The sequence below is a fragment of the Castor canadensis genome, chromosome 1, assembly GCF_047511655.1.
Source record: "Castor canadensis chromosome 1, mCasCan1.hap1v2, whole genome shotgun sequence".
In the NCBI taxonomy this organism is placed as follows: Eukaryota; Metazoa; Chordata; class Mammalia; order Rodentia; family Castoridae; genus Castor; species Castor canadensis.
Window position 1 is genome coordinate 88,238,590 of NC_133386.1, and position 15,098 is coordinate 88,253,687.

A 15,098-nucleotide genomic window follows, 5' to 3' on the forward strand; every position below is an offset into this window, starting at 1 on the left:
AAAAAAATATGGCAATAACTAATTCTTAAGGAATAGCGCAAATAGTCATTAAGAAATAAGGTTCACATGGGCTGATGGTCATTAACCTGAATGATGCATTGAAGGAAAGATATAAGGTTACTTTTACATGTGTATGTGATGAAAGAGTTGGATGAAGGGAGAGGGGGGTGGTGAGGTTGGTTAATGGGCACAACAGTGGGTGTGAGTGGAGAGGAGGAAGGTGTGCCATGTTCTATTGTTCAGTGGGGTGACTACAGTTAACAGCAATGTATTATATATTCCAAAATCACCAGAAGAGAGGCTTTTGAATGCTCTCATCACAAAGAAATGATAAATGTATGACATGTTACATATGCTAATTACCCTGATTTGATCACAACATAATGTATATATGTATCAAATAAGCACATTGTAACCTGTGAATATTTATAAAATGTTACAAAAAGAATAATTGTTAAGGTAGATTTTTAGGGTGTTCACTTTTTTTCTACAGATTTTGGCCAAGCAGTTAGGCTGATTGGCTAGGCCAGTGGGATAAAATATGACTGAGCTGACAAAGGAAGAGATGGTTGGCATAAATCCTACAACCAAGGATTGACTGTGAAGTCCTACTTCCATCTTAAAGCCTGTTTCCTGCTGTGTTGTGCTGGAGATGCCTTTCCACTGTCCGTCTTGTACACTGTGTACTGAGCCTGATGGTGAGTTCCGGGCTTCGGGGTCCTTCCAGGCATCCTCTGAGAATCCTGAGGATGTCTGATTATCTTGACCTTTTTAGATCCATTCTCTTGTCTGCTATTACTTTCTGCTCTGGGGGTTCACTTATATAGACTATATTAATGGTTCCACTTCTATCTTTGGGACAGCTTAGATCATTGGTCAATGCTTCATACCTGGGGATAGTAATGAAGCCTTGCTGCTTCTAGCCTTAGGAAACTACCCTATTCCTTTGAGTATAGACAAGCTCTTATGAGCTGTCCCTTTATCAAATACTCTTCAAATTATCCTAATTTCAATGTTTCATCTATTTCTGCTGGGATCTGACCAACTAATGAGATGAGGGTGTCAGTTTAGTTGTGCCATGGGAGTGAAACTGTCCATGAGTTCTCTCTGACTCTACTGGCTGATCATGGTTGACCTGGACTGAGCTGAAGTCATTGGATTCTCCTAGAGCTATCCTCTTTCCTTGGTACAAAGTGGTCACCCAGGGCTCATTAAACAAGATGCTGGATTTGGAGAGGAGAGACAGAAATAGTACCATGCATGATGTGCCTGTCACAGTAATGATTGACTTTATAAGGCCTGAGTTGAAATGATAATTTCCATGAGACATTCATGTGCTAGTTTCTATGTCTGAATGAGGATAAACTTAAGACTGTGACATTGCCAACTGACCATCTCTGAACTGAATTGTTCTCACATCCAAGGACTGGTCTTCTTCTAGTACCCCGCTGATCAGCTTTTTGAAGTCCACACCTCTGAGGTACATTTCCGGTTGTTTGTTGTCCTCTGTGTCTCCATGATGGACTCCTTCAACTTCAATTTTGTTGGAATCAAAAGACAGGAGGTCACTTGCAGGGCTTTTTGCTTCTGTGCTATCTCTCTTAAAGATGGCTGTCAGGCGTATTGCAATGGAATTTGAACTGTGAACAGTAGAAGACACATCGCACCCAAAGCCATTGTTACACACCTCCTAAAGACAGTCATCCTGCAGGTCTTCAGAACAGCTTCAAACTCTTCTGATAGGCTTTAAAGGAATAGTCTACTTAAAATATTTCAGTGTTTTATAGAAATTTGAAATGTGGAGAAAGAATTAACATATATTTTGAGTTCTAATATCAAATGTCAGCATTGGGGGTAAAGTCCAAGTTAAAGAAGGATTATGAACTGAATCCATCCATATTTTCTTTATGTCTTTTTGAAAAAGTGTTAATGGTCCAATGTTAATTGGCGGTCTTAAAAGTCATGCAGTGACAATTAGGAAGAAGGATGAATTGTCCTTTTTTCTACAAATAGTCTCCTTTATGAAGGTCTATGAAATAGCAATGTAGGATGTAGTAGTGATACAAGAAACTATGGATGTTGCAACCAAGTCAAAGTTTTACTCCTTATGGCCATTTCTCTCTACTTTCTTCCACGAAGTGGTAGATACTGGGGTTTGAAGTCAGGGCCTCATGCTTGCTAGGCAGGTGCTTTACTACTTGACCCACTCTGCAAGCCCACGAAGTATTTTTTTTACGAAGTATAAAAACAAAACCAAAACTTTGGCTGGCATGGTTTCAATGCCTTTAATCCTAGCACTCAGGAGGCTGAGGCTGGAGGATAGACAGATCGTTTGAGGCCAGCCTGGGCTACATACTGAGACCCTGTCTCAAAAACACACAAAAACCCAAAACCAAAACCCATACTAAACAAACAACACTTCTAGATGAAATAACCAGAAGCAGGACATAGAATAACAGAAGGAAGATCTGAAAAAAGAGGAAGGAAAACCATACGTAGAACATGATTAATTGTATTTTTTATCTTATTTATTATTTTAATGCCCTTTTGTATGTAAAAAAGAAACAGGATTCTCCAGAACCCTGCCTTCGAGAATCAGGTTTCATCTTTTGGTTCATGTTATAAATCTACAGAGGGATGCAGAAATATTTTAAATGCCACAGGAACTGACAGTGTGTGGTCTTGACAGTTCTTGAGACCACACAGTCAGTCAGGGTCTGCAGTTCATTATTTCACTAGTCAGTTGTAGCAACCAATGTTAGACTCTTATTTCTGAGCTCTCTAAGGTATACTGGGTCCTTTCTCAGTTTAAACTGACTTTGGAACCAGGGGGCAAAGCAGTGTTTCTGCTTTTTATCAGACTAGTTGGTGGCACGTATGTGTGTAATCCAACCACTCCCATTTCAAACAATATTTAAAGAAATAGTTAAGTCATATTTGCATCACACAGAGACATTTGCACATTTTTCTAAAAACTTGAGTTTTATAGGATCCTTTCCAGATGATTAAGTCAGTGTTTCATTGCTTATCCATATAGTGATTTTGATTAGAGAGTTTTAAAAATTATTAATGGATCAATTACTTCTATCTAAATAAGAAAACACTAAGAACTCATTGGCTTATCCCAGACAAATAAAAATTGTCTGTATAAATAAACAAATAAATAATGTTTATTTGTACAGCAGCAGCATATAAACTTATAGAGGAAAACACACTATATTTCAGAATATTAAAAAAGTCCAAATTACCCATCTGTTTCTTTCTTTGGTCTTCATTTCATCACACACCATGGATACATGCAAGGGGAAAGAATTTTTATGAGATTTATTGATGCATTCAATGAATTATTTCATATGCAAAAATTTTTCCTACATTGTCTTTTATGTTTGTTCAGAGCTTTGAAGCATCTATCTATCTATCTATCCATCTATCTACTGCCATCAGAATTTGGATGCAAATTTTGAGAGCCATGTGCATCTCAGGATGTAAACATCATTACTGGATGGTTCTGAGCCTGTTTTTATGATCTTCTTCCTAAAATCATTGATTTCTTCATAGTACTCCTTGAAGAGGCTGTAAATATATCCTGCACATCTTATATTTTGAGTGCTACTGTTGCCAGAAAGTTTTAAAGTATTTTGTAAATAATTTTCTTACCTCCTAAATGGCATTAAATGAAGAGTTTGTTCCTGAAGGTAATTTATTTGAGGCTGACCCCTAGAACCAGTAACTGGTCCAATTCATCATGGGACAGCTTGTTAGAAAAGCAGCCACCTGTGTACTGCGTGAGTGGTCTGCACCAAGCAGTTTATTTGAGTTCTTCTTTAGTGTTTTCAACAACACAAGCCCCACTTCCAGGTATGGGAACATGCTCAGGGAAAGAAAGTGTCAGTTGGAAATGGCAGAGGTAGAATTTGAAACCTGTTCTGTTTGCCCTCAAACCTGGGCAGACAGATTTGTGTCATCATCTGTCTGTGCCTGCAAAATGGCCCCTTGATCCCACTAAAATGACAGATATATTTTATGCTCCTCTGGGCATATATATGAATTTACTTCACAAACTATATTCAGTTTTCTCTCTTTACATTGCAAATAATAGTTGCTTAAAAAGGCACTCTACACATGTGTTGGGGTAAGTGTCACTGTTCTTTCTGCCTGGACTGTAAATTCATTTAACTTTCATCTTTTCATGTAACATAACTGAAATGGATGTGATGCAGACATGCCACTGCTTTCCCTCTGTGGAGACAAGGGACAGTCTATGACTGTTTAAGGAACCCTGCTCTGTGGAGGAGACTTCTTTCTACCAGCTTTTCACCCAGGGCCTGCCTCTTGCTTGTTTTCAGCAATAGTTCATAATCCACAAAGCTCAGGAGGGAGGGCAGGCTTCCTGGGTGAAGACCCCGTCCTACTAATTAAAAAAACTTGTTTTATTGACATATCATTGCACAAACAAACTGGGCATATTTAAAGTATATAATTTGATAAGTTTGACACTATACACCTGTGAAACCACTACCCCAACCAACGTCAGTAGCATATATATCACCTAAAGCTTTATCCTGCCCCTAGACAATTCCTCCTTGTACCCTCTCTACCTCATCCTCTCCAAGCAACTGCTGATCTGTTTTCTGTCACTATAGATCAGTTTGCATTTTCTAGAATTTAATATAAATGTAATCATAGTGCACTTTTGTCTGGCTTCTTTCACTCAACACAGTTATTTTGAGAGGTCCCCTTGTTGTTATGTATTTCAATAATTCATTCCTTGTTGAGAAGGAGTTTATAGTAAGAATATGCTACAGCTATTTGTTTACTGCTCTGATGATAGACATTTGCTTGTGTTCAGTTCATGGCCATTATGAATAAAGTTGCTATGAACATCTGTGCACCAGCTCTGACTAGATCAAGTGAACATTAATAGATTCCCACATTTGCTGTAAGGGATAAAGCAACATTTAAAGTGGACCTTTTCCTGTTCATCCTTAAAATTGTGTTAATAATAGATGTTCTAACTACTTTCCAGTTGTGTTGAGAAATTGAATGAGGTCACTGATAGGAAAGTACTTGAGAAATTATAAATCAGCTTTTATACAAATGAGCAGAAGGAAAATCTACCATGAGACTCATGGGGTTTCAGTGTTTTGGGGATCTGGCTCCAGAAGAAAGCAATTTCCTTTGTGATAAGCTAACTTTACAATATCCTGAAAAGTTTGTCTGCTCATTTACTGAATGCAGGGGCCAAATTATTTCCTTGTGAACTAAAATGCCCATGACACAATGAAAATCATTGGCAAAATGTGATTAAACTTACTTTATAAGCTTCTTTGGCAGAAATAAGAAAAAGTCCTTACAGAGATAAACACTTGTGAAAGATTCATCTCCCAGGGATCATCTTTAAAAGTTTTACCTTGGAAATTTTCATCATCTAACATTTTGATTTTCTTCTGAAATAGATTTTTAAAATCAGTCTTTCATTTATTGAAGGGAGGTGATAATGAACATGTAACCATTCACTGAGAGAATGACTTCCTCATTTTCTTCAGCTTTTAGATTAAAAATTTGTTCTTTAGTTTGTGATTTGTTCAGAGAACCCTGCCATTTATGCAAAATATTTCCTATCACCTTTTATTTTTCTCTAATCCATCTGATTTCATGTGGAATACTGCAGAACAGCATCTTGAAATAAAGAAGAATGAGTTTGCTGTGGTAAATATTAAGAGTTTCATCTTTTATAACTTTCACTTTTCAATATTTCCTTCCTCTGGAGTTACACAAATCAGAGGAGTCTGACAGCTGTGGAAGCAGCAACCCTGGAGGGCACCCCGGCCCTGCTCTTTGCATGCATTGCTTGCACCAGAAGACAGGAGGACCTTCTGGCCAGGCCGGCTTTCTTGACTCACAGACCCCCTTCAGGGCATGAGTCTCATTCTGCCCATGCCACCACTCATATTTATCCTGAGGCATTGTTAAAAAAAATAACATTTTATGATCCTGCCTGTAGACGTTTGAAATAACGAGAGCTTAGAGATGGATGTAGATATTCTCTTCAAAACCCATGAACCTGCAGGGGAATGTTGAGATGGCAATGGTTACAGGTCTGCTTGTGCCAAAGCCATGAGAACATGATTATACCCTGCTTTCATTTCTTTTATTCAAAAATTTCATTTAATAATTACTATAGTTCATGCACTAAAATAATATAAAAGGTTTGTTTTGGGATGTCTTGCTTTTACAAACCCTGTCCCTGTTCACCTCAGTCTTTCAACCCCTCCACCCCATAGGAACCACCTTTTATTAGGCTCACCTGTCTCTTGGGTAACATGATTTGTTGAAATGATAATGAAATTTAGCCTTGGATAGGAAACCAGTCAATCTGAAACAAGGCAATTAATTGCTACTTTTTTGGATCTGTCTCCACTGAAGTATTTTCCGAAGAGGTTCATTAGTGACATTGCCAAGGACAGCAGATGAACGCTCTGTAGAGGGCAGTATTTCACCAGAAAGAGTAACAACATCCCGTGCTACCCCTAAAAATCACTGAGAGTCATGTTCTAATTAGACTGCTCCTTTATTTGAATTGTATTCAGTCATCAGGAGCTAAACAATGGAGGGAAAACGGACCTTAAAATCCTCCTGACATCGCTTTTAAAAGAGAAAAGGAGAAAGTAATTTAAAAATTGAGAAGAGTCTGATTCTCTTACTTACCTAAATCCTAACACATGGATTTCTTTGAATCCTGGAAGTTTCTTAAATACCTTTTGCAACTGCAGAAAGAAAGACATTTATGAAACATTCTTTGGTTCCACTGGGTCAGATCTTATCAAACTGAAAAAGCCTAAACACTTTTGATGAGTTAGGGGGAAATAAAAATGGAAAAATGAAACAATGAAAAAAGTGAAACTCTTTGTTCTCAGTTGTTTCTGAAACCCAGAGGGAAGTATTTTATTTAAAAGTTGAAGTTGGGTAGTTCTGAGATGCTGTTACATAAAAAGTGAACTAACTTTAAGGTGACATTTATTTCGTTTGGTTTTTGGTGGAATGGGGTTTGAACCCAGGGCTTTCTCTTGCTAAGCTTCTACCATTTGAGAACCTCAGCCTCAGGTAGCATTTGGAGGAACAGTTTTGGTTACTGATTTTCACTTATACAGAGTAACACAGTATTTGCTAAACTCTAAAGTTGATTGTAATATTTTCTGAAATTAATTCAGAAAGTGATTTGGAAAGTATCAGTGATATTAAAGGTATTATTAATTTCAAAATGGCTGCTGTACCTAAACAAAGAGGTAGAAACAGATTCTAATCTCACAGATTAGACTTGCTTTTAGATTTATGTAGACTTCCCAACATTTTCTTAATGAATTCGCCCTTGTTAGTGAGGCTTGTTATCAGAGTAGTTTATAACTGTAAAGCATTAACATATACCCAGCCACTCCCCAGCTCTCTCTCAGTTTGTGTCTTCTCCCTCTGCCCTAGGCTCCCCATGATGCAGGGTTCTCTCCAGGTCAATGACACTCGGCTCTCTACAAATCTAGTAGCATTTTCTGTGCCTCCTTCACAGGGCTGTCCTCCTTCCTACTCTTCCATCTCTCTCACTGCTCTCTCCATCTGATTCCTGTCTTCACTCTCTCCTTTAAATATAAGGAGTCTCCAAGTTTCCATCCTTAGCCTCCACAGCCTGCTTGACTCTTCTTGTTTATTCCATAAACTCCATGGCAGTCATCAGGCTAGGTCCAGAGGGCGCTGTTGCACAGACCAGTGCTGTCTGATCCAGATTCCTTGTAGAGAGGCTGGGAGGCAAGAGAGACTAAGAGTAAGGATAGATGTTTAGTAGAGAAGCCTGGGTGGGAGAGCAGGATGAAAGGTGAGGCTGAACAGGTGAGCAGGAACTCAACCCTGTCCTCCCTTACCTGTCCTCCTCCCTTCTCCCTCTTTTTGGAAGATATCTCATTTTCCCAAATGGCTTCAATGATCACCTGATACACAGTTTTGCGCTCTTCACACAAATAATCCAACATTTCCACTAACTGAATCTGCCCAAACCAGGGTTACTCTGTTTCTCCCACATCTCTTTTTTCCAGGCCTCTGTACCTCAGTCAAGGTCAGGATATACATCGTCTTCATGCCAGAAAGCCCAGGAGCCCTGGATACCCTGTCCCCATGATCTTCACACTAACTCCTATTAGTTTGAATCCCACAATGTCTTTTACTTCTAAGGCAGGAAGATAGAGAAGTACAGTTTGGTCAAGAAGTGGGTAGAGACTGACCAGATATAAAATGTCATAAAAGTCCCACCTAGGACATGTCCCAAATTCTATCTAGGACATACCCTCTTGAGGAGACATCTGGTTAGGAATGTCTCTAGCACACCCCCCACCCTTTGTGTGGTTAACTCAATAACGACTACATTATGATAAAAGAGAATATTTGTACAAAAGGGAAATTCCCGGGCTAGCACATGTGCTGAGGGCTGGGGAACCTGACCTCAGATGAGCTTTTGAGACATCCCCCTACTTAAGCCCCATACAGAATAACATAACAAAATGCATTGCACAGTCAAAAATAAGTTATATAACATCCTCTTGTCAATCAAATCTGTCAATCACCCTACCTCCTTCTGCAAAGACTGCCCAGGCTTTTTCCCGACCTTTGTCCTTACAACCTGTAAATTGCTCTTTGAACGAAGATCAGGGCTTCTGTGCCATCTGGCCAAAGTCCACTGTTCTGTCTTGTGGAGTTTCCTACACTGTATACTTATTTTTTCAATAAAACTCTTCTACTGCTTGCAATCCGTGTCTCTGTCTGATGCTTTGTTCCGAGATACAAGGACCTGAGAACCTCTTGAGCAGGGTGGAGACCATCCACCAGTAATACTTCCACGACAGTCTTCTTATTTCCACAGCCAGCATACTCCCCGTCTCTTCTATTGCATTGCATTGCTGGGTGTGTGTGGAGAGGAAAAGAGATGGTTTTCCAGGAGTTTTTTTTTCCTTAAAGGAATCATTCTTTATCTGATGCTCTTCATTAAAAATCTCTTGATGGGTGCACTGCCTATTGAATGAGGTCCAATTCTTTGGAAAGACATCTAAGACCCTCCTGAATCTGTACCTGTCCCCCTCCATTCCAGCTGCCTTATCAGATGCACTTCTTGCCATGATTATGTCTCTGGCCGGAATCTTGTCCTCTAGTGACACTAAACTGACCTTGGCTCTCCCCATACACAACACACACGTCTATTTTCCAGGCTCCTCTAGTTTATTTTCCTTTAGCCCAAGTTGTACCATCCTCCATCTTCTGCTCATTGACTGCTTTCCCTGCCCACACCTATTTTTAAAGCCAGCTCTAGCGTCTTCTCTACTGAAAAGCATTTGTAGAGAGAGCTCCAGAATCAGATGCCACTATTTCTTCTCTCTGTCACTCTTGACCTCATTACACCATGCAAGGTCTGTGAGGTGCATGTCCATTTCCTTCACCCAGATCATGGTCCCTGCTCAGGGACCATGTCTTGTTCATGCATCTTTATCTCTCTTGCCTTAGGTGCTTAACAGATTGCCATTCACATAGTAGGGACTCAGCAAATATTGTTTGAATTTAGTACATCTCTTCCCTCTTCAAACTCATCAACATACCACTGAATCTAAAATTACAGTGACTCTACATTTCCCGTGCCAGGGACTAGCGCAGCGATGCACAGATAATCCCGGAATCACTGATATTGGGCTTTGCACTGCATCATGGAATTTTTTTCACAGTAGACTGACTTGCCTTGTAATTATACTTTCTTGTGCTAATATTAAAAATAGTTTTCATATTCTGATCCTATAGGAACTGCAATGATGAAGGTAGCCTGGCTTTTGGGTGATAAGGAGATACTTATATAGGTCTGGGTTCCATTACTTTCTAGCTGCAAGATCTTGAGATTATTATTAGTCTTTCTGACTCTTGGTGCCCTTGGGCAAAATGGGATAAGAATACCTGTGCCATAAGGTTGCTGTAAGGAGTGCCTGGCAGAGATGATACTGTTGGTGATGCTATGCTATTTATTTGCTTTTTTTCTATCAGACTCACCACTGGATTCCTAGCTCTGTGAGAGCCTGGTTTTTTCTTACTCCTCCAGTGACCACATAGTAGTGTGGTAAGGGCAGAGCAAGCCTTCAGTCAGTTTTTTTTTTTTAAACTCAAGGGGACAAGCATAATGTGGGTCCCATCAGAGATAGAGCAGGAAGCCTGGGTGATTAAGTTTCTGTGACTCCACTTCTATTCTGTATAGATGTAACAGAGAAAAGCTGGGAGGCCAAGTTCTGCAGAGTTGGTCTTTATCATGAGCAGGAACAGATGGATGTGCTCAGGCTTCAAGTCTTTTCTGGTCTCCTATGGCCAACAGCATTGAGGCCACAGAGAATTTGTTTACTGTTCCAGCAACAGGGACTGTCCCAGTTAAAAGGGTCAGAAGGTTTGAGTGTCAGCTACAATGTTGGGAGCAGGACATTCCGATTTGGAAGCACAGCTCTTTCAGAGATGCTCTTCTTCCTATGACAACAATCGATCAAGTGCAGAACCCCTCTGCAGAGCCTGCAGCTGAGCATCTGCAGCAGGGAGTGGCGATGGGGAGGCTGTTCTCCCCTCCAGGAGCGCTCCACACTAGGCATGAGCTCTGCTGGAGAGAATTTATTGTTTGTTTGTGTTCATGCCCTCTTTGTGAACCTGTCTGCCATTGATTAAGAATCAGCTTTGCTTAGGAGGGTGTAGATGGTGTCAAGGGAGGAGATGACAAAAGCCTTCAATTAATTCTGCTAAATAATCTTCTGGGGAACCTTCCAATCATGGAGCACTAGCCACTAAATTGCTAATTAAGTGCCCAGTTAACCTTATTAATAATACTAAACGCACAGGGGTCTGCTAGATTCTGCTGGAATGTATGTTAACGGGGGTATAAAAAGCAGCTGTGTTGAGGTTGCCATGAATGTTTGCAGCAAAGAAAGCATTCAGACAACAACCAAGTGATTCCTTATGACATTTGTATTAAATTGCTCATTAGCTTTATTGTGGAAATTAAATTACTGCAAAGCACTGTCCATTAATTCCTAATTAAGTCTGAATGGCTGTGGTAATGCAGGCACAGGGCTGTGGTGGGCAGGTTGGTTTTCTGATGGCAGACCCTGGGGTGGTCCTGCTCAGGAACCTAGGAGAGGAACAGATGGTAGAAACAGAGGAGCTCCATCATAGAGAATCAGACTTAGCCAAAGGAACAGCAGGATTGATGTGATGGGTCTTTAGAAAAAGACTGGGCAAGACATAATCTTCTTTGCCTACTTAGTTTTTCAGAGACCAGAAGGGGCATGCCCAGTAGTCCTTTCCCTGCAAGTATTTATTTGGGAAGAATAGGAGACATAGGACAGTGGTGAAGAGCAAAGTTTCTGGTGCCAGACTGCCTGGGTCAGATAACAGATGTGTCATCTGTTGGGGGAACATTACTTGGCCTCCTTGTGCCTCAGTTTCCCCACTTACTAAAAAGAGAAATAATATTGCTTATAAGATTGTGTGAAAAATTAAATGAATTATCACAGATAAAGCATTAAGAGTAGTGCTATCCATCATTTCTTTATACAGCAGTTAGAAAGTTGAGCATGGAAAGGGACTTTGTGACCATTTTCAATTTCTAAGTGAGGAAGCTAAGGCAAGGAAAGGAGTTGAGGACTAAATTCTCATGGCTAATTCTTGACAGAAATAGGAGCTAAAATTCAGTTTTTTTTTAAACACCTACAGTGTTTGCTACTTTCCCTTACATTGGTTTAGGTATTTAGAGAATTACCAAAAGATCAGTGAAGAGTCTTGGCCAATTATGTAACTTTGAAGATGCTCTGACTATATTAAGGATTTGTTGGAAAGAATGCTTCTAAGAACAAATGGAAACTTCTGCAGTCAAATGCTCTACCACTGAGTTATACCCCTAAAATGGAAACTTTTGAACAAACTATTCTGTAGTTCATTCTATCTAATAATCCATGTCTAAGTATTTGTGTGGCTCATAAACACCCTATGCTGACTCTTTCTCTTTGAAGTTGCTAGAAGTGGTGCTTTATATTTTATTGACTGAATGCTGATTTAGGTAGGGGTTGAGGTTGAGAATGTTTCACAAATGCATCTCCTGTTTGGGTGAGAGGAGGTGAGGATGAAATTTTCAAGTGTGAGAAGTGGGATCCATTTGTTCCCTGGATTTACTGAGTATGATTCATGTGTACCCAGACTATCCATAAATGTGGTTAGTGGTTATGTAATCTCACCACACTTCTGTTTTTCAGTTGCACTGATAACAATTACTGTCCCAAACTCTATATTAAGGGGCTTCAGAGATGAAAGAAACAATTTCTACTGTCAAGGGAAGCCCAGAGCCTGGTGTGGTAAGGGTTACGACTCACCTTATTCTCACAATGCAAGGAGGAGCAGAGACAGCAAAGACATGGGCCTGTAAACAAGCTATTTCAAGGCAGGTGGTTAGTGCCATGACAGCAGTATACAGCAGGTGTTAGTGAGCCCAGCAGAGTGACTCTGAACTCAGAGTGGGTAGAAGGAACTTTCTATGATGAAGTACTTAAATGAAACTTGGGTAAGGACATTCAGGTCCAAGGAGGTAGCAGAAGTAAAGGCTAAAGTAAGAAAAAATTGCAAAGTCTGTATTTCTGGAAGGTAAGGTGCAAAGGAGAGTGATGATAAAGAGCTATCATAAGACAAGGCTGAAAAAGAAGGCAGGAGTCTTATCATGGCTATAGATGCTACACTTACCATTGCAGTTGGATTTATTCTGCAGAAAATTAAAGAGCATTTGGGTTCAACCAGAGACAGATAGATATGACGATAGTCAAGGATGGAAAAGACATCTTGGGAAAATTGCTCTGTTTAGTAATTGATGACACACAGTATAATTAATTGCCTTCTACTTATCATCCATGAAAAATGTCATGTCTTTAAATTGCATCAAACTGCAAAAAGTGGAAATATAATATAGAGACAAAATAGTATGAATTAAAAATTCATATTACAAACCAGCATATTCTCTGGTTGGTGACTGTGGTGTCAGTTTATTTTATTCTTTAAAAAATTTTAATCCACTTTACTGATGTATGAATGACATATAAAAAGTTAAAAATACTGGGCACGGAGGTACATGCCTGGGAACCCAGCACTTGGGAGGTAGAGGCAGGAGGTCCAGAGTTTGAGAGTCTCCTGGATTACATAGTGAGATCCTGTCCCAGAGCTGAGCATATTCAACGTATACATCTCCATGAATTTGGGGATAAGTGTGTACTCATGAAACTATGACTACAATGGTCTTCTAGACATCCAGGATATCTATAGCATTCAGTTAAATGATGTTTAAAAACCTACTAACATTTAAAGAAAATCTAAATGTAAACAATGTTTAAAAATGGAAAAACAAGAATGGGCAATTTGTTCTCATATTCTGGGGACTTACTGTAGTGTTGTTTTCTTTTTAATGGTTAAAAATGGACTTCTGGTCACAAGAAATTGGAACTATTAGCCAAAAGGATGTATGTTCGGTTGACTCCCAGACTCTGGATCATGACTTAGGAAGTGAGTGCATGGGCTGGTCCACTCACCTGCACTTGTGACTTTCCTGCCAGCTCCTGGTAGTATGGAGACCTGGAGTCAGCAAGCTCTGCCTTGAACCTCTGGTGTGGCAGAGAGATGCTGAACTCCACCTTCTGGTCCAGTGGGCCCTCAGACATATTAGTGAATTCTTTTTCTCTTTCCTGAGTTAAAAAAACAGAAGGACTTCTATTAATGCAAACCACAAACAAATAACTATTTTATACAATATATTGGCATTATATCAAGAAGTGGATTATGAAGGCTCCAGTGCTTTTAGAATAAAATCTTATTAATTAGAAGTAATCTCTGAATTTCAGTGAGAGAAAAAGTACTAAAACTCCAATGACTTAACTATTTAGAGTAGTTGAGAACACTGTCATTTTATGACCCTGTGATCCTTAAGAAAACATTTATAAACATATACATATACCTCAGCACCCCAAAACCCATGTATACTTCCATATATAAGCATCACTGATGCCTCTCTGGGCTCATACCATGTTGTTGGGTTATTTCATAAATATTCTTTTTTGAGGATTTGACTAAACCAAGTAATCTATGGATGTGGAGATATTATTAAATACAATCCTTCTTAGAGAAGCATCCAGACCAATTTAATGAGAACTTCTTCACTTAACCTTCACACTGAAAATGCTTGGACAATGCTATCAAGCTAAGATAACGTTTGAAATTTTTCTCAGAAGGAATAGTAGGCCATGGTTGGAGGCATGTGGCTGAGAACAGAAGCACTGTTCCAAGGACCTAGATTTGGCCTCCATCATAAAGGGTCAGAGGTCATCCTTGCCTGTTAGTCTGGGAACAAGCAGGGGTCTTTCTCCACTCTGAATTCACATGGGCACAGAGTGAGATTGGAGCTGAGACTCAAACTTGAGGTTTGACAGATTTTCAGCCTTAGGGACCCAGAGAATACTGAGATGGTTACAGCTTTTGCAAACAGGTAAGAAATAAGTCTGCAGGAAATTGAGAGCCTCTGGTTCTGTACGTGGTGTGTTATAGTGAAGCTGGAGCTAAGGAAGCTGAAAGGAAAGAACATTCTATGGGAACTGCCAATGAAGAACAGAGACCATGTGAGTGGGGGTGGATATGTTTTCTCCTTATCACTTGTCATAAACTCCTCTCTTCCATGTGTGTGGACAGCAGCACAATCTTAGAAGGATGTGGATTGACACTTAGTAGACTACTGATGTTTGTTTAAAAGATTCTCTTTTGTTCAGTCAAATTGTACCCATTGAATATCTGTAGGGGTGTGGCACACTGTCAGGATCTATGTGTTGTTAAAAGTACTGCATGTTTAGATGTTTCCCATTTCATGAGGCAGATTTGAGGTTCACACAAAACACTTTAGTGAGTTTTTTAAAAATGTAGTACTGAAGTTACTCTCAGACACTGCATTAATATTTGTATTTAGAAATTAAGTTAAACTCCTAAACATCAAAAACAGCTAAAGCAAGGTGGCAGGATACAAA

General features: G+C 39.6%; 2 protein-coding genes across 3 annotated transcripts in view; both read right to left on the bottom strand.

Annotated features, from left to right (window-relative positions):
• The window catches only part of LOC109686457 (interphotoreceptor matrix proteoglycan 1-like), a 107,088-nt gene extending 105,453 nt beyond the window's left edge, over positions 1 to 1,635 (bottom strand). The window contains exon 1 of the mRNA XM_074068359.1: positions 1,393 to 1,635. Coding sequence (XP_073924460.1) covers positions 1,393 to 1,486 — 94 coding nt within the window. The 5' untranslated portion in view covers positions 1,487 to 1,635. The remainder of the gene's footprint in view (positions 1 to 1,392) is intronic.
• Positions 1,636 to 6,704: 5,069 nt separating this feature from the next.
• LOC109702353 (interphotoreceptor matrix proteoglycan 1-like) overlaps positions 6,705 to 15,098 on the bottom strand; it is a 39,345-nt gene continuing 30,951 nt past the window's right edge. Inside the window, exons 7-8 of one of the 2 annotated variants that reach the window (XM_020187720.2) lie at positions 13,620 to 13,772; positions 6,705 to 6,767 (exon numbers count right to left, since the gene is read on the bottom strand). In XM_020187720.2, coding sequence (XP_020043309.2) covers positions 6,705 to 6,767; positions 13,620 to 13,772 — 216 coding nt within the window. Of the gene's footprint in view, positions 6,768 to 11,018; positions 11,183 to 13,619; positions 13,773 to 15,098 lie in introns of those variants that run through there. The other variant, XM_074079527.1, reaches the window with a different exon arrangement.